The sequence below is a fragment of the Sinohyriopsis cumingii genome, chromosome 7 (assembly GCF_028554795.1).
Source record: "Sinohyriopsis cumingii isolate HCF-2022 chromosome 7, ASM2855479v2, whole genome shotgun sequence".
Taxonomy (NCBI): Eukaryota; Metazoa; Mollusca; class Bivalvia; order Unionida; family Unionidae; genus Sinohyriopsis; species Sinohyriopsis cumingii.
This window is the reverse complement of record NC_142967.1, coordinates 76,696,940-76,719,039: the sequence shown is the minus strand read 5'-3', so window position 1 is coordinate 76,719,039 and position 22,100 is coordinate 76,696,940. Positions and strand designations below refer to the sequence as shown.

At 34.4% G+C, this 22,100-nt stretch overlaps 2 protein-coding genes across 15 annotated transcripts in view; one reads left to right on the top strand and one right to left on the bottom strand.

Annotated features, from left to right (window-relative positions):
• Positions 1–1,500: 1,500 nt before the first annotated feature.
• On the bottom strand, positions 1,501–14,526 carry LOC149795557 (uncharacterized). Of its 13 annotated transcripts, none has more exons than XR_016422349.1 (5): positions 11,253–11,409; positions 10,033–10,078; positions 7,438–7,694; positions 4,963–6,039; positions 1,501–2,958 (listed from the first exon to the last, which is right to left on the bottom strand). XR_016422349.1 is itself a non-coding variant. In XM_089965381.1 (4 exons), exons 1-4 carry the CDS (start codon positions 14,297–14,299, stop codon positions 6,025–6,027), a joined length of 345 nt encoding a protein of 114 aa, XP_089821507.1. In that variant the 5' UTR covers positions 14,300–14,526; the 3' UTR covers positions 1,501–6,024. The 13 variants fall into 13 exon arrangements, 6 of the variants coding, with proteins under 6 accessions (XP_089821507.1, XP_089821505.1, XP_089821509.1 ...); XR_016422347.1 differs by having other exon boundaries at positions 1,501–5,157; positions 5,893–6,039; XR_016422351.1 differs by lacking the exon at positions 11,253–11,409 and adding an exon at positions 14,273–14,526 and having other exon boundaries at positions 1,501–6,039; positions 10,001–10,078.
• The window catches only part of LOC149795554 (sulfotransferase 1C4-like), a 96,998-nt gene continuing 86,509 nt past the window's right edge, over positions 11,612–22,100 (top strand). The window contains exons 1-2 of one of the 2 annotated variants that reach the window (XM_089965378.1): positions 11,612–11,687; positions 12,525–12,671. Coding sequence is in view for 1 of the 2 variants with exons in the window: in XM_089965375.1 (XP_089821501.1) it covers positions 11,723–11,729; positions 12,525–12,671 (154 nt within the window). In the remaining variant the exon portion in view is untranslated. Of the gene's footprint in view, positions 11,688–11,707; positions 11,730–12,524; positions 12,672–22,100 lie in introns of those variants that run through there. The other variant, XM_089965375.1, reaches the window with a different exon arrangement.

The following is a 22,100-nucleotide window of genomic DNA, read 5'->3' as shown; positions in this document are numbered from 1 at the left end:
TGTGGAATTTCCATGTTTGGTCCAACATTACAGAATGATAACCATTTTAGTCACACAGTGCGTATTCATTCCATTGAAATCCACACTGTTCTTGAAACTTTGCATCCCATCGCAAGAATCCAAATTGGCATGAGATGATATCTGCATGGTTATGGAAGGCTGTACTCTACATGCCGGCATTGTAGAAAATATGAACTATGTGATATGAAAGAGCTGCGTCATCTTAGAAATTAAAATTACATGACTCTTGAGGTCTCCACTAAATATAGGAGTCTAAATGTTAGGTTCTCACTTTATCAGTAATGTATTTTGAGATAATTTAATTGCAATGAAGTTCATACAGGTTGTTGATGAACTCATCTATATTACATGGATAATGTATTAGAGGTTACCACAATTACATGGATAATGTATTAGAGGTTACCACACCTTATGTATATCATTCAGTTATCTCCCTTACACCAGTCATAACATTTCAAGGAAATAAAATCTCACATTTTCAGTGACTGGTTATGAAAATAAAGAGAAGATTTGTGAAGTATTATATTAGCCCTCAATCTTGATGCAAATGTAAGCAGAAGCAATTTAATAATTTCTCACAATAAAGTTTACAAGCTTAAAAACTGATAAGGTATGTTCTGCTTGGATCTGAGATAAGTTTCTCTCTATCTTATGCCAATTATTTTTAAATTCTTATGTAGAAGAAATTTACTTTATATGTATCAATATTATCTAAATTATTCACCCTTTTATATTAGATGGAAATGAACACAACTTCACTTGAAATATGGGTACCTGTAAGGGATGTTATAGCACAGTTGCCTTTGGGCTGTCCTTGGACCTGTTGGGCCCTGCCCCATATATTTGTCCAAGGTAAGGTCATCAAACTTTCACTTCTCATTTTTTGCATTGCTGATTTTGCCTCCTTTAATTCCTTTATCATAAGCGACCTCTCCCTTTTAGATAAACACTTTCCTCTTGTTTTTAACTCCATTTGATGTGCTATACTTAGTGTTTATATTTGGCATTTTTCTGTATTTTATTCCCCTAATTTCACCCCCAATCCAACATAACCACTTAGAAGCTGTGATTTACTATATTTGGTGACTGATTGGCTTATTGAAACAATTTTATTCACATTACAAAGGAGGAAAGCTTACTATCTGTGTTACAAAGAGGATGGGTAGGTGGACTTTTGTGTGAGGACTGGTGGTTAGTGACCTCTTGTATCTGCAGATAGTGTAAAGTGGTCAAACCTTATACTTTATAATAAGATTGGGTCATGTCCACCTGTCTCTGATGTTAAGTTCTGCACCTACCAAACAAATATAAATTCCTTTCTTTTAGGTGAATTGTACATTTTGAAGTAGGACAGGTACGTACTATTTGGTACATTGACCTTTGACCTAGTTATTACATAATATGACATAATGTGATTTATCCCATATCACCTATGTGAAGTTCAATAAGTGCTGATATGAATAAGATACAACACATAGCTGAAAGAATTCATTTTATTTCAAAAAATGATTTTGAATGTGAAGCAAAAGTATGAAAACAATAGTTCAAACGGCTCAATGAGATTTCTATACACATTCATATAACACATAGCTTAGTACCTCATCAAATTGTTTTTCACAAGTGAGACTAAGTATATTTGTTACTTATACAGTCCCGAACTGTTTCACAGATTATTGGAAAAATTAAGGTTTGCTATAGGTATAACGGTACCAATTGTGCAAGTCCAGGTGGGCGGAGCTTAAGGTGTATGGAACATTGTATTCAGAATTAAAGAACAACACTAGCTGTGATTGGTGCATTATGTAAGAGTTGTACTTTCTGTTTGGCTTAAAAAAAAGTTGAGCCTCTTGGCAACATGTGAGTTTGTGTTAATTTCTATCTAGATCATATTTTGTATTTTTTATGATTTTTTTAAAATATGGTACACATGGCTGAAAATGTGCTTGTTGTGACTAGATAACTCTTACCCCTGTCTAGATCCAGTAGAGTTATCTCTCTTAAATGCAATGGAGTACCTGGTTATGTCATTGTCAAATTGACAATCTAGCATTGTTCTATATGACAGTGTGTGACATGCATGCCCAAGTAGGACAGAAAGTATATTTATTTCACAAAACATTAGCATTGAGGTATATGGAAAAACAATTGGTACCGTGATACCATCAAGGTTTTCTTGAGGTATACTTATTGTGGCTAACTGCAGTAATATCCCATACTTTCCACAGCTACAAGACAATTCAGTTCTGTTATCTATATGCGTTTTGGTCAAATGAACATAAGTCTTCCTGAAACAGCCCAGTTGTCTTACTAACTTCATTCATTCTTAATATATTCACATTAGCTGCACTACGTTGCCAAATTGCATGACCATTTTCAGTCATTGCATATCTGAATTTATCATAAGAAGATCTTTCTTCAGCTATAATTTCTGAAGTAAACTGAGGGGCTACAGTGTGTATGCTTGTCATCAATTCTTCATTTGTCAAACGTCTAGTAGGTTCATGACATTTGCGTTTGGATGCAGGGGGAACTATGTCACCATAATCAGATGACTCGGGTAAACTTTCAAATATGGAAGTAGACTGAGCTGGATCTAAGGCAATATTTTTATATTTGGAGCAAATGGAATAGACCTTATCCATTTTACCCTCTCTAAAATTGTACAGCACCTGATTCCTTAGTGAAGCAGGTTCATACTTTTCTTTCATATCTGGAATTGATAGCCACTGGGAATAAGAAAGTCTCTTGTGCTGCCATTTATGCCAATATGGAAACATGGAGATATATTGAAGTTGTTGATCACATGAAACAAGATAATCAAGGGAACAAAGACATCTGAGAATTTAACTTGTTGGCATGTACAACCTACAGTTCTGTGAGTTTCAAAGGAAGCACGAAAGGCAAACCCCATCAAAATATTTACTGGCAGAAAAATAACTGAAATATAGGAAAAGAAAACAAATCATTTTTTGCATGCAAGTTAAAAACAAAACTGATTAATAATTCTGTATGAAAGATTTATTACAAAACATAAGACCCCGCCAAATGATTACACTGCCAAAGCAATTGAAAATCTCAAGTACGATTTTTTTCTCTTTAGTATTTTTGCTACAGATTGTAACCAGTAAATCCAAACCCATTATGAGATCTCAATCAATTTTTTTACCCTGCAAAAACAACCATCAGTCAATTACTGATGTCACATTTCTACAATATCATGCACATACTTGATGGGCAGCATGTAACAGTGATCACAAACACAATATTGGATCATTCTGCCAGTAATTAGGATATAAAACTGGTATTTTAAAGATTCAAATTTGATTAAAAAAGACCAATAACTTGGTCAGCAATTGAGCTGCAAAGACACAATCATGAAAAGAATCAAGTTCACATACAATGTAGTTTACCTAAGGAATTGTATTGGTTTTTGTGAAAAAGCTACTAACAATGATGCCCACAGCTAGAGGAAATGTGAGCGATTTGATCATATAAATATACCAATGCCTCCTCAACATTACAACACTAGCCCATGACGAAGATGCGTAGAGCTTAACAGTGCACAACTGTTTATAAAAAAGTGCAAGTGAAATGCCTGTAAACAAACTTATCTTCTCATGATGAGCAGAACAAGTACCAAGTTTCAGGGCAATCCACTAAACACTTTGAGTAACTTTATTTACAAAATTTGGTCACACACTGTATCCGACTGTAATCCAGAAATGTCCACAACCCTAACAAAAATCATTGGAGCACAAAGGTTTGTACATGCAGTTTTAGATGATTATTGTCACATGTGCCAATTTTCATGATCCTTTCAAAACGGCACCACAATCGGTAGCACTGACAAGATTCTAACAATGCATTCTGCTGCACGACAATACATTAAGCTAAAATTGCAAAAGCAGAGTTACATGGCAATCCAATGAAAAATGTGAGACAAGCTGACTACACAAAATCCTATCATACATTATATTAATCTAAAAAAAGTAAACAGCTCTAACTGAAATAGCAGCAGAGACTTGTCAACATATGCAACTGCAGATGATGATGAAAACATTTTCCAAATTTCATGGCAATCCTATGAAATTTGAAAGACCAGATGATTCATTAGATTATATCATGCACTGTCTTCAGCTTGATGTCAATAAAGGGCAATAATTTTAAAACTAAATTGTCGGAACAATGATTTGATATGTGCATTGTTGGTAATGAACATACTATTATACTAAATTTCATTACAATCCATAAAGAAGTTGTACAATTTGCACTCACAATATTGTATCATGCACTGCATTAATCTACAAAAGAAAAATGAACAAAAATTACAGAGCACAGTGATTTATTGATATATGTATCTTCTGGTGATGACAATAGGATTTACCAAGTTTCCAGTCCAATAAAAAACAAAAGACTAGTTCAGGGGTCGATTTAGTGTTGGCTTGCCAGCCCAAAACCTGTGGGTTCTGAAGAGGGTCAATTAAAATTGATGGCCACCAGCCCCGTTAAATTTTCCTCAGTCATTATTTACCTCTGTTTGGGAGAGCCAGTTGATTTTCTGCAGGGCCAGTTGATTTTCATATGAGCTGGTCACACCAGCCAATGGAAAAAGTCTGTGTCCAATCAACCCATGCTAACTGTACTAACATAACTGTGACATTCAATGACAGAAAGGGCAATAAATCTAATAAAAATTGCCAGGACAAAGTGATTGGTCAATTGGTGCATAGTTAGGTAATGACTAGCACATATAACATGTTTTATGGCAACTCATATAAATATATGACGGACTAATTGTCTTAACAAGTGTGCTGAATGGAAGGACAGACATATTAGAATTAGTATATTGGCATGGTTATAACAAAGGAAACTGAAAGATGGATATATAAAGACTGATGGAAAAGGTAATAATGATTTCCTGCATTTCTTCTTAATACTTACTTCACACTGCTTGTTTTTGTAGCTCTTTTTCTTCTCTATGTATACCATCACCCCCATACAATCTAAATTGTTTTCTTTGAAAATGTTTGTTTGTACGTAATGAATGAGATGATCTAAAGTCTTTTTAATACTGTTCTTATTTCTTTAACAGTATTTCAGAATACCTTCTTCCAGTGGAAGGTAATTTCGTTGACTCTGTAATGAAACAAAAAACACACATTAGCATACATGTTATGTTGTTTAAAGCGCCCACTACAGATAATCAAATGTAGGTTATGGCGTGCATCTACTTGCCAGCATGCACCAAAATCAACACCTTCTGTCAAAAGAACTAAAAGTGAATATTTTGATGCAAGTTATATACATGGCAAAATATACAAGGTATAGATGTTAAATTTTTTTAAAAAAATGTACATAAAGTTTAAAGATATTACTGGGTTGAATGGTACAATTTTGTTTGCAGGTTTAGTGCTCTTTGTGGATGTCATTCACTTTATCTTACTTGTTTCCTTACTGTAGCTACTTAATATTTAACAATTTGAAGGTCTGATTAAATTGCTTTGATGTTGTTGCCATTTTAGTTTCTGGGTACTTTTCTCTTATAAAATGACATATTTTCCTTTTTTATCACTCATAAGTTCATGTGTTCAACTTTGTTTTCTCATGTATCTATTGAAATAAAAATTACATGACATCCTAATGATGTATTTGTTTTATGTACACTACAGTACATTCTGCTGCTTAAGCTGTATTCTCAGACTTGAAGTAGTTGACAAGTGTATATTTCTCACTTCATTTTTTTCAAAGTTAGGTTTGAAGATAGATGAGTTTGTGGCTTCTAAACACTTCAGTAGTAACTATAAAGCTGGCAAGCTACAGGTATATTGGTCAGGTATTAGTAAGAAGAAAAACCTTGGATAATGCTCAAACCTGGCTCTGGCAGCTTTTTTGCATTTCTTGGTTAACAAATTAAAGTACTCTCCTTCAGCTGATCTGATATTATCCACTGAAAATATTTTCCCCCCAAAAAGTCCTCATTTCTATGGCATTCCAGCATCTGTTTCACAATATGCAAACCTTGAAAGAGAAAGATTTATAGGTAAAATTATGTGCCTCAATTCAAATTATGCAATGACTGATCAGCTATATATATATATATATATATATATATATATATATATATATATATTCAATAGATTTTATTAAAATGGGAGAAAAGAACATTAAATATTTGTATAAAATGATAACCTGATAAGAACGGTATATCTGTAAATTCTGGCAAAATGACAATAAAGCCTAATGTGCTTTCATTAACCACACACACACACACACACACACACACACATAGATATATATATATATATATATATATATATATATATATATATATATATATATATATACCAAGAAAATTAATAACTGTTCTCTGACAGTCTTATTTCAGTTTAATGCTAGATGTTATACAACTACAAATTCAACTTCTAGAAAACTTCCCTATCAGTGTGATAAACAGTGTTTTATACTACACTGTTCTAGCATAACTGATATATCAACATACATTTTTATCCTTTTTTAAAAACAGTCCAGTATCTATTTAAAAAATTGACATAATTGTTTGATAAACAAATAAAAATGTATTTTCATTTCTTTTTAACCAGACGATGCTCTTATAGCTTTTACAAATTTTATGAGTTAGTTTAGCCCCCTCTTGTTAATTTTAATATGGTGATTTAACCAATGTCTCATTCAATATGAACACGTCATTTGACAGAAACCACTGGCTTTTTAGAAGTTTTAATGAAAACAAAATTTAAAAAACTGGTTAAATTACAAAGCAGTTGTCTCTAACAGAAGACAAGACAATGACAAGTATGAATGTGTGTTCATAATCTTCCACTGTTCCTTAGGGATTATGAACTGGACATCAATACTGAACATACCTTGATATACTGATTATGAACTGGACATAAATACTGAACATACCTTGATATATTGATTATGAACTGGACATCAATACTGAACATACCTTGATATATTGATTATGAACTGGACATCAATAGTGAACATACCTTGATATATTGATTATGAAAAGTATTATAAAATCTTAATTAGATAAAGCATGGAACAGATCAAAAGTCATTAATTATCCCCACGCTTTAAACGTGATGGGGAAATTGTGATTAAACTTCATACAAATTTATCAAAATTTTTACATAGGTTGCTCATGTGACAACAATCTGCAACTGGGTATATTTTTGATCCCTCCCCTGTGGTCATAGGTCAAATAAAAAGAAAATGCAATTAGAAAAAGATGTCTTAGAATAGAATTTGACAAATGCTTACAAACATGAGCACAATGTACTATACCCAGTTAACCATCCAGGAAGTAGGAGCTAGTCTGAATGTCCTTAAATGCATGAGCATTTGCTTTATTGAGCCACAGATGTAGCTATAATGTTGTGATGATGTGATTACCTTGCTTTCAAAGAATCCACTGAAAATGCCACTTTCACAAAAGCATAAATAGTGCAGACGTCTCTGGTGAAATACAAAACCATACACCCAGCCTTCTGACAATCCTGCTATTGCCATGTCCATCATTCTCTTCTGCAAAAGGAACATGTAAGATGTTTCTGGTAAAGTTGTTCTTTGAAGAAGATGGCAAAAAGCTGATTGACAAGTCGCTGCTGCATGACATAATTTCATCTTACATCTGAGGTTTGATGTCCACTCTGTAAACACACAAAATAAAATGATCATATATAATTAAACCCAGTTTGTGGTAGTTTACAGACAATGCACACAAATGTTTACCTCATCATTATCTATAGAAATATTCACACCACCAATATATTATTAGTTCTACAGCTTATCCACCACCTTAACAAAACTGACTGAAGATGAAAGGATCTTTCAAATGTTTCAAATATATAGGAAGTATATACATACACACATACAGACACACACACTAGTCCCCTTCTTATATAGTCACCCCTTCTGCACTGGGAAAGTGGCTACATAAGAAGGGCGGCCTTTTCAATGGAGGACTAAATCTTTTGTGAATAGGTGTAGATAATGTATATAGTAAGGTAGTAAGAAAGTTACATATAACTTCAAAGCATTTAATATCTTTATTTAAAAGTAGCATTAATTATTAAAATATTCTTCTTGTCTTAAGAACAGACTTGAGAACAGACTTATTTCAACTGAACAAATACTACAGTTACTAATAATTCTTATTCTCGACTTACGCATGTGATGCAAGTGAGGTATAATTGTCATGCAAATAGCAGAAACATTAAAAGATGTAATTTAAATCTTGGTACGTATACAATTCTATTTCCATCTACTGCATTTTCCCAACGCTGATGAATATTCTCCTTTTATGTTACAAAACTTTATTGGAGTCTTTCCAACATAAAGCAATTTGGCCCCCCACCACCACCACCAAGGCCGTTGAGGCCAATGGCTTTAACTTTTCTTTTAAAGTAATAAGTCTTTATTTTTGTGATGACATGCTAAATGTTTTGTAATGATTTTTTTCCTTTGTTGCTAATGGTACAGTACTGCAATTCATTATGAAGATAAACCTTTGGGGACGAAATGCCTTGTTTATAAAGGAAGTGATGCATTTACTGTCTCATGATTTTCCAGTCTTGTCTGATACTTAGTATTGTTCAAGGTTTATTTCTTCCTGTGTGCTAATCCACAAAATCTATTTTTAGCCAATGAAGACCATGTTGTGATCTTGACAATTTACATCCGATCGTAATCATCAAAAGAGAAGAACTCGACAGTTGTGTGAAACCCAATACTCTATCACCTAAATTTTGAGCCCATTTCCTGCAAATGTCCGCATTTATAGATAATGATATAATATTAATCTTAGTTGTACATGCACTTTAGCAAACACTTCTTTCAGTAGCGAATACATGAAATTCGGAAATAGACATCAGTAGAGGTAATCATATTACTTACTGTATCAATTAAATATTGGTTTTGAACACATTAGAATAAAATGTGGCCACTTGTGAAGGGAAAATCTTACATTTTTGCACAACTATAATTGCTGCTGGTCATATCTGAGGGATGCTTCTGAATAGAAATTCATCCGTGCCATGGGATTCTGTCCATAAAAAGCGGGTGGACACTGGTCAATGAGCTGTTCAAGAGGGTGACTACTGTATATAAGGGCTTCCAACAGTCTTTGGAGACACTGATTGTTTTAACTGGGCCAGAGAATTATAAAAGCACAAAAAAGACAAAATTACTTGTCATAAATAATAACAAATATTGATAAATGTATTTCATGAACTAATGTGTGAGAATACATGTAGATTCCATTCTGGATGTGCTGTTGCATGGTTGTTATCATTATCCATTTATCATGTATTTCCCTTTCAACTTTTTTATTGTAAAAAATATATTTTTTTACATTAACATTTAGTTTGGAATATTAACCTGAAATAGCAATTTCTGTTTTTCTTGTGATTGAAGCAAAATAAAATTTTAGGTAACAGGCTCAAGTCCATGAAAATGTATAATGCTTACATAGCAGACAAATTTGGTCAAGTGTGATGGTGAGCAATGAGTTTCCAGTGTTTCACCAGTCAATGAATCTTTCTTATCCATTCTGAACTTCCAAATTGTTTAAAACCCCTGGAGATTTAAAGGATAGATAGTTGCGTACCAATTCTAAGCTAGTTTATATAAACATACAAATATCTAACATTTATATTAATTTTAGAAACATTTTCTTGGACACTGTATGCATTGATGGACATTTCATCATAGTAACAACTCATTTACCTCTCCACTTTGAACAATAATTGAAGTGTCTGTCTTTTGTGAAGATATAACAGAAGAAACAAAACTATTTCTGCAGCCTTTACCAGGCAAGAAACCAAAACCTAATGAAAGTCCTATATGTATCAGAGTTGCTATGGAGGACAATCTGCAAATATTGTTGCTTAGTAATTTAACACTTTTCTGTTAGTCATATGGAAATGGATAACCAATGCACATTTAGAGAACTAACTTTGTTTTTCTGCATTGTTGCTGTGTATATACCTAGTTCTGGACGGTCTGATGGAACACCCATGACAAGCAACTGCAACTGCAAGAAAATAATATCTTTCATAAAATGCTGGGCGGAGTTGGAAGTCTGCATGAAGTGATTAAACCTAACCAATTAAAAAAATAAAAAACCATATGGCCACATGTATATGGGTGGTTTTTTTAAAACATAGCTTTTACAATTTTTCAGTCATAATGCTACGATGTCTGACACCAGGTCAACCAGTCATAACACTAACCTCTTAATGTTGAGCTCCAAGCGAGGCAGCTGTTAGAACCATTTTTTTCTTTTGTATGACTTGGCTTGGGTTCGAACCTGCAACTTCATGCATCCAAGGCAGATGCTCTAGCCACTAGGCTGTTGACACTGTGTACAGTCTTTGAGTATATGTATGTATGTATGTATGTATATATATGTATGTATATATATGTAAGTGTGTGTACAGAGAGAGAGAGTATTCAACATAACACCTGTACGTGCCTTAATAAGCCAACCTAATTTGGTCAAAAATATTTTTTTGAAATTAACTAATTTTCTATCCCCTCTTGTGCTATGGCAGCTGGTGCTAAATTCAACTCAAACGAGATGAAGATGCAACAAACATATTAACTCTTGTCTTTGATATAAATATAACATTTAAAATGATATGTCTCATTATTTCCTAGGTATGTTGAGTGGTTGACAGAGTTTTGTATACAAATCAAATGAAATACCAGTAATGTATGACTATTTATTTTGGATTGCCAATTTAAATAAGGAAATGTTATCAAAGCAACTCATTGATCTAGGTGCAAAAATTAGTTTACCTTCTTTTATTGAAAGCTAATGTGACTATTATCACTGGAAAACATCATAAAACAGGCCTAGATAGTATCATTTTCATATACTGGTCTGAGTATATTATTCCTTTTCTTGGATTTATGTAGTCCTACATGTAAGACATAGCCCATGTTGATTTTGTTTAGGTGCTATGTCTTACTTAGTACTAATATTTGTACCCTTACTGGTACCTCGTGGACAGTCAACCACAACAAATCAAGTTGAGGCTACGACATCGTAGCTTTGTCTTACTATCCAAATAATGGCCTTGTATAGCATGTTCCGACGTCAAAGTCATCGGAATGAGTAATCAAAGTTTCAGGAACATCAAACACACTAATGGCAGCCTATATCAACACTCTTCCACAAATTGATGTATAATTAATATACTTACTGTACTGTCTTTATACTGGCGGAATGAAAATATGATACTAGCAAATGGACGCGTTTTCACGTTCTGTCGACATACATTTGAATTTGTTGTAATGCGAGAGTAGTAGAGGTATGCCAAAGTAAGTAGGTACATATTGGGGATAAGTTTCTTGAACGAAATGAACCGTTGCTTAGGTCTCACTGGATAGTTTCGTATTTTGACACCTAATTTTTAAGGTAGAAGGCGTGAACCTAATTATCATAAGCCTAGCATTTATAAATTCACATATAAGCTAAATCTATAATGTGGTTCAGATTTACTTTGAGTTAGGCTTGGAAATAGGTTGGCTTGTTGGTGACTGCCTGTCACAGATTTGCATTGGAGATCAAATGCGTAACTTGGGCTGCAAATGAGCTGTCGACTTGGCTTACGTATTTTTGTGTGTCAGCTACAGAGGTAAATATCTAAAAAATCTAGATGGTTGAGGGGTGATGAAAAGTATGCTAATTTGTAATAGTACTAGTGAACTTTATTCATGCATAAGGCACATACTGATTCTTTTAGCTGCCTTGTGACAGAAAAATATTCAAAATAGCTATTTCTCGTCAAAAATGAATGTAAAATTTAGGGGTTGGTGGCAGTGTTGGTTCAGTATAAAAACCACCAGTTGCATCAGGAATTAACCTGATTACTGCAGTCAAAATCTCACATGTATGCTTTCTACAAAAATCATTAGTTTGTTTTTATTTGTATCTTCAGTGTAAAATTATTCTCATTTTTCTGTAATTGGTCATCGTCGGATGAAAATTCACCAGATAAACTGTCCAGTGAGACCTTAAGAACCGGTGTCATTTTTTCAGTCTTGTCAAGTGTGATTCACTGTGCCATAAATCATATCCTTATTACCTCCATATCTTGAATCTGACATAGTTAGGTATTCCAAACATACACTTCCTATAGATTTGATTGCACTTAATCATAGTAGAAGAAGGGACTTAACAGTTTTAACCAGGTATTGCTCCTGATCCATTCTCCTAATGAACAACAAAAGCCTTATAAGTTTCAAGCAAGGTGGTTTAATTGAAGTATTTCACATACTTATTCAGTTTATCAACATTTTCAGTATAAACTTAGTATATTTTCCTAATTTTATGATGATTGCCTTAATTTAATGCTCTTACATCCATACCTACTCAAGATGTAATGTTTCAATACATGTATTTCATCTTATTTACAGAAATTTAAGTTATAATGACCTGTATATAAGAAGTTGAGGGTTTTATTTTCTTGTAGGCCTCAAGGTGTATGGGAGCACACCTGCCGAAGTGATATTGCTAACAGCAGGACAGCATCAACAATTTATTGGGAGTCAGACATGCCAATTGTTGTGGAGCTTTCACAGGAACAAATATATCTGCACCAGTTTCATTGAAGTTTTTGGTGAGTTATATTAAATGGATGTCCCTTTTTTACATTGTGTTTTTTCTACTCCCCTTTTTTACTTTGCATGATTTTCTATTTGCTTTAGATTCAGTTCTATGCAGGTGACAATCACTAGCAAAACACACTTCTAAATAGCAGCAACTTCAACAACATTATGTGCCGGCCAGTATGAAAATGATTTAGAGGTGTCCTTCTTAGTGTTCTAAAAATACATTATCCATGCATATTGTTTTATCAACAGATGGGATAAATATGGGTATAGAATTTCATTGTTTAAGTTTCCCAACTGATGTGGTTCAGTTTACAAAGATTGGTCCATACATTTGATGTTACCTGATGAGTTGCCTCCCTTAAGTCTACCTTGGATTTCTCTATTCTAAAATAGATTTGACCTTCTTCATGAAATCAGTGAGAGAGTTCTGGTCAGTTTATATATGCCGTGCATTGTTATTATTCTTTCAAGTACTTGGCATGTACATTCTGCAGCCATTGTACAAGAAATTCAGCTTGGCTTCTTTTACATCTTTTATTCACTACTATTTCAGATTGCATGAAGAGTTGTATTATTTGTGCTCTCAGATATCTCTGATATCACCAGGCACTAACAAGACAGGGTATATTAGCTATGAAAAATGATGAAACTGAAATAATATAAAGAAATTGTATGTTTCAGAGGTGAAAGTAATACATGAAGTATGAAGCTGTCTCATAGCTTTTGCTCTGTTTGATAGCTTTTGGTCATCGATAAATTCAATAAATCATAGGAAACAAACAGTTTTGAATTTCAAACTTCTGAAGGTTGCGTTTTATTTAGAATTGGTCAAAGTTTTGAAAATAAGAAGATTTTCCCTTAATCAGACTGCTATTTGAATTCTTAAGGTCTCACTGGATAGTTTCGTATTTTGACACCCCCCCCTAATTTTTAAGGTAGAAGGCTTGAACCTAATTATCACAAGCCTAGCATTTATAAATTCACACATAAGCTAAATCTATAATGTGGTTCAGATTTACTTTGAGTTAGGCTTGGAAATAGGTTGGCTTGTTGGTGACTGCCTGTCACAGTTAGATTTGCATTGGAGATCAAATGCGTAACTTGGGCTGCAAATGAGCTGTCGACTTGGCTTACGTATTTTTGTGTGTCTGCTACAGAGGTAAATATCTAAAAATCTAGATGGTTGAGGGGTGATGAAAAGTATGCTAGTTTGTTATAGTACTAGTGAAATTTATTCATACATAAGGCACATACTGATTTTTTTAGCTGCCTTGTCACAGAAAAATATTCAAAATAGCTATTTTTTGTCAAAAATGAATGTAAAATTTAGGGGTTGGTGGCAGTGTTGGTTCAGTATAAAAACCACCAGTTGCATCAGGAATTAACCTGATTACTGCAGTCAAAATCTCACATGTATGCTTTCTACAAAAATCATTAGTTTGTTTTTATTTGTATCTTCAGTGTAAAATTATTCTCATTTTTCTGTAATTGGTCATCGTCGGATGAAAATTCACCAGATAAACTGTCCAGTGAGACCTTACAGTTCCAATATATTGGCATAATATATTTTTTATTCGTTTCGTTAAAGAATAATATTTCAACTTACCCCGATTTCGGCATTCCAGGCTATCATCGATTTCCAGCCAACTGAAATGTAGGCCAATGAAACTTGAAAATAGGTCAATTTTTTTTGCGAGAATTTGAATTTATTAGAGAAAAGACACAAGAGTAAGTAAAGTCTCACTAAAACATTATGACTTTACTTTGTAGAAAAGTGTCGTTATTTTACTCAGTTGTTTAAAATATTCATGAAAATTTGGCTTTCGTAAATTAGTCGACATCAAAATACGCTACACAGCGTCATTATTTCGGCTGTAAGACCTTTACAGCCACAACATAAATATCAGCATCAGGTCTTAAATGTAGGACTAAGATTTATGTAGAATTTACCTTAACGCTGCTGTTGGGCATTTCTGCACACCTAAGGTTTTCGTTTCCAATATTGAAGCAAAACACATACCGAATTCGAGTGATTGACACAAATAAAATACAGCAATGCTTACCATTTGAAAAGATGCAAGTGTCACCAGAATATTTTGTTCAAAATAATATTAATTTTGGACACATATGATACCAACCCCCGTTTTCCTGACTCGCAATATGTAGGCCTATTCTGTGCATAGCTTTGTAAAGATGTAATGTTTATCCATCGGGCTACAGAAATGAAATATATTACTTTGTTTCTGTCAGCAGTTCAGTCGAGTAATTAGGTCAGGTTTATAGCTAGTTTTACAAAATTCAAAGTAAAAATGCCAATAAATGGCAAGAGATATTAAGCAAACTATACCGATCTTGTAAAAAAGTTAGTAAAGTTCAACATTTTATGAAAAATAAGCTATTACGTGGAGGAGAAACAACAATGAATAGGATGTAATGTGATTACAGCGTCTTGTTGATGGAGAAAAATTACTACAGAATTTAGAAACAGACTATACACCGGGGGAATTTGTTGATAATTCTATGTTCTAGCGGCAAGTAGAGACGTTGGGTAGCAGATGATTTTGTACGTGTGGGACAATTTCTTGCAAGATTGGAAACTATGATTAAAATACAGTTTTGTTTTAAGGTACACATTTCCATCTTTTATATAATGTATTTATTTTGTTTGATTCTAAAAGATGCATAGTAAATATAATTTTCTGGGTTACAGGTTCAAGAAGGTCATGGAGTGGGTCTTCACGTTGCCATTTAGAAATCACATTTTTATGTGCATTTCGAGTCTAAATATGTGATATTTTGTACACTTTATGAATATCACTCAGGGTTACATAAATCACATCGCAGGGTTACATAAATCACATCTGTGTTTTTGTGCCTACCTCTGGAAAATATCCTGGCAGGATTTGATTGTTTATCCAACATCACATCATCGTACACGACTAAATTATTAATAAATCCATCAGTATCATCAATACTTGGCGCTTCATTAATGTCAGTTATAAATTCAACAACATCATCGCCGTCGTTTAATGATTTTGCACTTTCATTAAAATCTTTTAACACTTCGTAGCATCGTTGATCGTCTACACTTGGTGCTATCAAATACAATTTATCCCACTTCATCCACTACATTATTAAATTAAGTAACAACTGTGTCTTACCACTCCCAGATGGTCCAATTATAATCATATGAACAGAATTTGGTAGTGCTGCGTGATGCTTAACTGGTTCTCGTTTCCTTGTTGCAGAAAAGTCAGTGATTTCCTTTAGAATAATATAAAATAAATATGGATTTATATTGTGTGAAATGCAGGGCGCGCACGCCAACAAGTGATCTAACAACCATTACAACAAAAAATAATAGATCTGCGGTTACTGGCAAGTGTGAACAATGTGGTACAAAGAAATTTAAATTTATTTCCACTGGCAAGTCAACACAGTAAGGTGAAAAACCAAAGTCAGCGCCAAAGCCAGTTCCAATTAAAAACAAAACGAGGTGGTGATATTGCCGCCAAGTTAACAAAGTTGCCAGGAGTTCCGTGGGCTAAATATCCAGGAGAAAAACATCTCCCAGGATATAATTACTGTGGTCCTGGAACCAGACTTGATATCAGACTTGATGACCAAGATCAACCAAACCCAGGTGAGTATCCGATGAACGATATTGATAGAGCGTGTCATGCGCATGATGTAGCTTATAAAAGTAAAAATCTAAAAGATAGGCATATCGCAGATGTAAAATTAATGCACGCGCTAAATTCCATCACTGATAAGTCTTTCAAGGAGAGGTTTAGCTAATTGGTTAATAAAATCCGCAATGAAAGATATATTAGTGCTAGGTGCTGATAATTAATTATAATGGAGTCGATTTATTATTCCCCAAGAGGATACCAGAAAGGTAACGCAGCAATTAGTAAACTCGCTGAAGCAGCAAAAGTCACACGTGATACTGCAGCAGATTGGTTATCCAAACAGGCAATATGGCAAATTTATCTACTACGTCCTAAGAAAATTAATTTTGCACATTTTAATGTTAGTGATCCTAATGAAGTTCATCAGGCTGATATATTATTTCTATCACATGATACCGTTCGTCGTCGAACAAATAAATACGCGTTAACTGTAGTTGATGTTGCAAGTAAATACAAAGATGCAGAACCGTTAACGACTAAAACAGCATCTGAGGTTGCTTCTGCTTTTGAACGAATTTATAAACGAGGTGGTCTGCGATGGCCACATCTATTACAAGTTGATCCTGGCAAATAATTTCAGGGTGCAGTATCATCGCTGATGAAGCAACATAATGTCACCATCAGATGAGGACATACTGAGATTCATCGTGATCAGGCAATTGTTGAATGATTTAATCGAACACTTGCTGAGCGGTTATTTAGATATCAAATACGCGAAGGAATTCATTCAGGACAAGAGATCTCGCGAATGGGTTGCAAGATTACCAAGCGTGATAACTGCATTAAATAATGACATAACTCGAACAACCAACCTATTAATGCAATTACCAAAAAAATAAAAATATACCACAACGACGTGATTTTTCAGCACAACCAATACTGGGTGATGTCACTGTGAGATATTTATATGAACCAGGTGAACTTGAAGGTGTTAAAAAAAGAGCGACTAATCCTATCTGGAGCATCACGACACACAAGATATCTAACATAACTGGATCCACTGGTAGAACCGCAATTTACAGACTGGTTTCAACTGCTCCTCAACATGGATTCACATGTGAACAATTACATGTAATTCCCGAGGACACACAATTACTGCCCAAATCACTTAACTAGCACCCAGACGTCGATTGCACTCAAGATATGTCAGCATCACATTTTGTCGTGTATGACCGCGACTACTATCTTTTCTATCTATTGTGAATTGTCTTGGATTATTACTCGAATACTGCCACAACATTATACAATTACAGCTCGCACAGTGATTATTCTGCTGTTGTTTCAGTGTCATGATAAATTCAACATCAAGGTCAAAATCATGATTATTTTTTGTCACTTTATTTATAACCAGCCAATTTTTTTCTTATTATATCATTGTTGTTTTCATTATTAATTTCATCAGCCATTGACTCGTCCAAGACAATTCTCCGCAATTGAGATATTCTTCTGACTCTGGACACAGCCAAGTAAATTAAGTTTGACCATTCGATGCGATCATCAACGATCCAAACAACTGTATCAGTAATAGTCAGTCCTTGAGATGAATGAATTGTCATTGCGTATCCTGGCGTCCACGGGGATTTATCAGCGCATAGTGCATCTTCAACAACATTGACATCAACTGTGACAATATCATTTAATACTAAATTCTGTTTCCCTGATTGTCCTGGTATATCAACGTCAATATTTTGTAGTCGTGTATCAGCTGGTCTATAACACAATGGCAATGGCAGCGTCGGGAACTTTTCTCTTTGTAATTGAAATAACTGCTGTTGAAGTGTCTCTGACTATCTTTCTACTTGCCACTATCAACTCGTTTGGTCTCCACGTTTTCCAAAAGTCGCTCATTGAAGTCTCTGAAATTATTTTACGCATAATTTCACACTGAATTTTATTCGGTTGTAGTCTGATTAATTTCTTAAACTCGTTTAATTCTGCATCAAGAGATCTATAATCATCAGACACGTCATCATAATCAACACAATCTTTTAACCACAAATGCGGAGATGGACCAACAAAAGGTGGTGGCTGACCGTGATCGCCGCGCATAACTACTGTAGTATTTTTTGTTAGCAGCCAATCAAGAAATATTTTTAATATATCTAACGACACAGTGCATATTTCATCTCAAATAATAAGCCGCGGAAAATATTTCTCTCCCATTCGATGAGGAGTACAAGAATTGACTTCTCGTTGTTTCATCCCCCTGGCGAGTCTGTGTGTAGGTGTTAGCACAATCATATCTGAATTTCGAAATAATTCAATCGCTCGAGTTGTCTTAGCAGATCCGTCCGCCCCGTTCAAATAGACGGTTTTGTGTCTGGTGATTGGATCATACACAGACGGTTCCAACGACACTTCTGATAATTCTGATTTACAATAACTATCTTTAACCGCAACATCAGCGGATTCACAATAACAATGTAACATTCCCTTTTTTATTCTCCATGAACTCCATGATTCATCACTGCTTGTAAAACGAGCCATTGATTCTGAATATCTTTTATCGATATAAAATGAATCCGTTGCAACTCTAACTGCAGTGTCAGGAAATCTATTTACCATTGATAGCAAATTTATAGAAACATAAGCCAGCATAGAAGATCTTAAATGTGTGTACTGAGATGATTCTCCATTAATGTAACTAACAATTGTGCCCAACCGTGTTCCGTTACACAAGTAAGCGTCCTCCTGATTACAAAATATATTTCTCGCAGCGGCAATTATAAAATATAATTCAACGTCATCCATAATCAGTCGTGAATGATGCCGTTTATGGTCATACGTACCACCTTGAGTAAATTTACCGATTATTTGTCTACCAAGATCTTTTGCTGTTTTTTCACTGTTGCTGAGTTTAATCTTAAGAATATTAGGAGAATCATTAACAATGACATCAGCAGAAACGTTTGGACATTCCCGCGCATGCTCTTCAATGACATCATCTACACTGATACGCTCCGGTGTTGGTAATCAAACCAAAGTCTGCGGCCGATATGATATAATTGCTTCACTGACAACCAACGATACCAATATTTTACTGTCAAGCATATATCGTAATAACACTATTGGCGCCCAACGTTTCTCCGAGAAGTGTCTACCAAACCACACATAACAAATCGGATGAACATTTTTAGAGAATTCAAACGACGTTACACGAGCAAATCCTGTCAGATCAAAATCGGGTAATGGACCATTAATTGATACTCTTACCATCTCATGACATGGATGACCAAATCTTTTAAAATATCCAGCACACTCGCCCATCCTGAGAAAACTTCCTGGATAACACGTGACCATGTCCACAGAAATGACATCATTGTGGTCATATTCGGTATTCCATAAACCGCCGTGTCCATATTCAATACAACTTAACTGAACATCTTCAAGGAACTCAGCGCGTGTTGGTCTCCATGATTTTTTTCTCGAGCAGCATGGGCAGCAACTGACGGAACTGTAAAACAATTAGTTAATAACTGCTCAGCGTTTTCTGAATATCTCTGTTCGAGTTTTCTCATTTCTTTATGTAGAGATTCTTTATGATATAATTCACCGTTAGGTCTTACAAATTGATCATACTCACCATCTTCGGATCTTTTAAACAACCACATCGATACAGGGTTGTTTTCGCTTATCCGGCTGATAGCATCAAATATTCCACCCCTTGACGAGTAATATTTCACAACACGATTTCGTGGAAACATTGTTACTGCGTTAGTCCAAGCATGAGTGTTATGGTCAATAATTTCAATTGGTGCTCCCTTTGACTTATTCGCTGATTCATATAATACCTCTCCGGTTAATGTTTTTACAGTTATTGGAAACTTAAGTTTACTTGATAACTCAGCGACATCGTTTATTGACGCTCCTGTATCCTTAAGCGATTCAGCCCATTTGTTTATTTTTTCACATCACAGATTAGTTAAACCGTTTCCACGCTTCGTATTTGTAAAATATTCCATTAATCGCTCGGCTACACAATTCAGCTTTGAGAATTTCATTGGGGCAAGTTTATTGATTTATGTTTTTTTTATCGGATTGATTCCATAAATGACCGCGGTCACAGGATACGATCAAGCGTAATATGGTTTATCAATCCGAGTCAACATTCCTGGTTTGGAATCTTTACTTAACAGAGCGGTTTTTTCCATTAGCAAGGACAGGGTCACGTTTGTGACGGATAATCCACGTATCGGAATCTTCTTGCACAATAAATTTTATTCTGAAAAAATATTTCTGATTATCAAGGTAATCGATGATTGTTTTCGCTCGTGCATCATTCATTGTAGCGTCCCTGACAGAGCCAGTGTCGCGTATAATTTTGAATGTAGACCATACATGAGATGCTCCATCATTACGAAATTCTTTTGTGGTATTCCTGATAATATCAATCAGATGAATCAGGGCTCGTCTCCGCGAGTCAGGGGTTAGTCTGTCAAGATCGAATCTAGAAGCTTTCCAGGGCTTCATTGCAAATAATCTTTCAAACTCCTCCATATTATATTTAAGACAAACATTTAAAAAAGAAATATTATATATATATATATATATATATATATATATATATATATATATATATATATATATATATATATATAATGAATCAATGCAAGTGGTTTAAAGTTGGATTTGTAACCTTTTGTAACAAATCCTGCAGGAAAGAATTCTGCGGGGAACATTCCCAAAGCATTAGAAAGGGGAGTTTAGGAACAATACCGTGTCTGCGATGTGGTGTTGGGGTCAGGGGTGAAACACAGTTATTTGCAAGTTGCGGGGGAAAATGATACCGTGAACTTAAAAGATATTATAACAAACAAATAAAAATAACAATGATGCGCTAAAATGTGAGCGTGATTATATAACTAAGTTTTCAGACAAATTATAAATTAGACAAATACATTATTATATAAAATGAATCAAGAATTTGTCCCATGCCCCATCATCAAGAATTACGAAGCGAATTGCGATGGAATAGTCAGAAATTGCAGGTTGAAAAAAACCAGTTGGTTTTGTTAATAATTCTGGTTTCTTAGTTTTACTGTTGGGAAGAAAATATATTACTGTCATCGTTTCGTGGTCGAATGTTTCTTGGGAGAGATGAAAGACGGTCTTGTGATCGATCACATCAACAATATTAAAACCGATAATTCTTTATCCAATCTGAGAATTATCACACAAAGTCAGAATTGTAAATTTGGAAACAGGGGATGTAACAATAAATGCGCCAAAACAATTTTATCCATAAATCTAAACACAAGCGAAAAAAATATTTCATTCAATAAACGAGGCTGGCAAGTATTTTGATATTTGTCCGCCTTCAGTATGAAAAGTCGCAGAAAATATATACAAATCTGCCCTCTCAAAAAATATAAGCAAAGATTGTTTTTCATTAATGTTAGATCCGAGAATTTTTAATATAAATTTAAGGGAGATAACTCCGTTAAGCATATCTCTTGCAATTGGTTCCCTTCCCTTGACTTTCAGAAGATGTCATTACCTTTTGTGGGTAATATATTATCCTGAAAAGTAGGACTAAATTCAAGTATTATTTTGCAACAACTGAAGTCAAATGGTACGTTATACAGTTAACTGTAACGAATCGTTTATTGTATATACACTACAAACGGGTAAACGGTTCTCCGTGTTACCTGTATGATCACAACAGGGAAGTAAAACATCTTCAATCACTTTGCCGTTGATTTTATCAAGGATTTTATCAAAAACTGTCAACACGGGCGGGCG

What these genes read in the sequence shown, in the direction of transcription:
- LOC149795557 (XM_089965379.1), bottom strand. Translation starts at nt 11,384, where the DNA reads ATGTACCTACTTACTTTGGCATACCTCTACTACTCTCGCATTACAACA. An exon ending in GCCAGTATAAAGACAGTACA is followed by an intron (nt 10,079 to 11,252) that starts GTAAGTATATTA and finishes ATTTTCTTGCAG; the next exon opens with TTGCAGTTGCTTGTCATGGG. An exon ending in ATCAGACCGTCCAGAACTAG is followed by an intron (nt 7,695 to 10,032) that starts GTATATACACAG and finishes GTGTGTTTACAG; the next exon opens with AGTGGACATCAAACCTCAGA.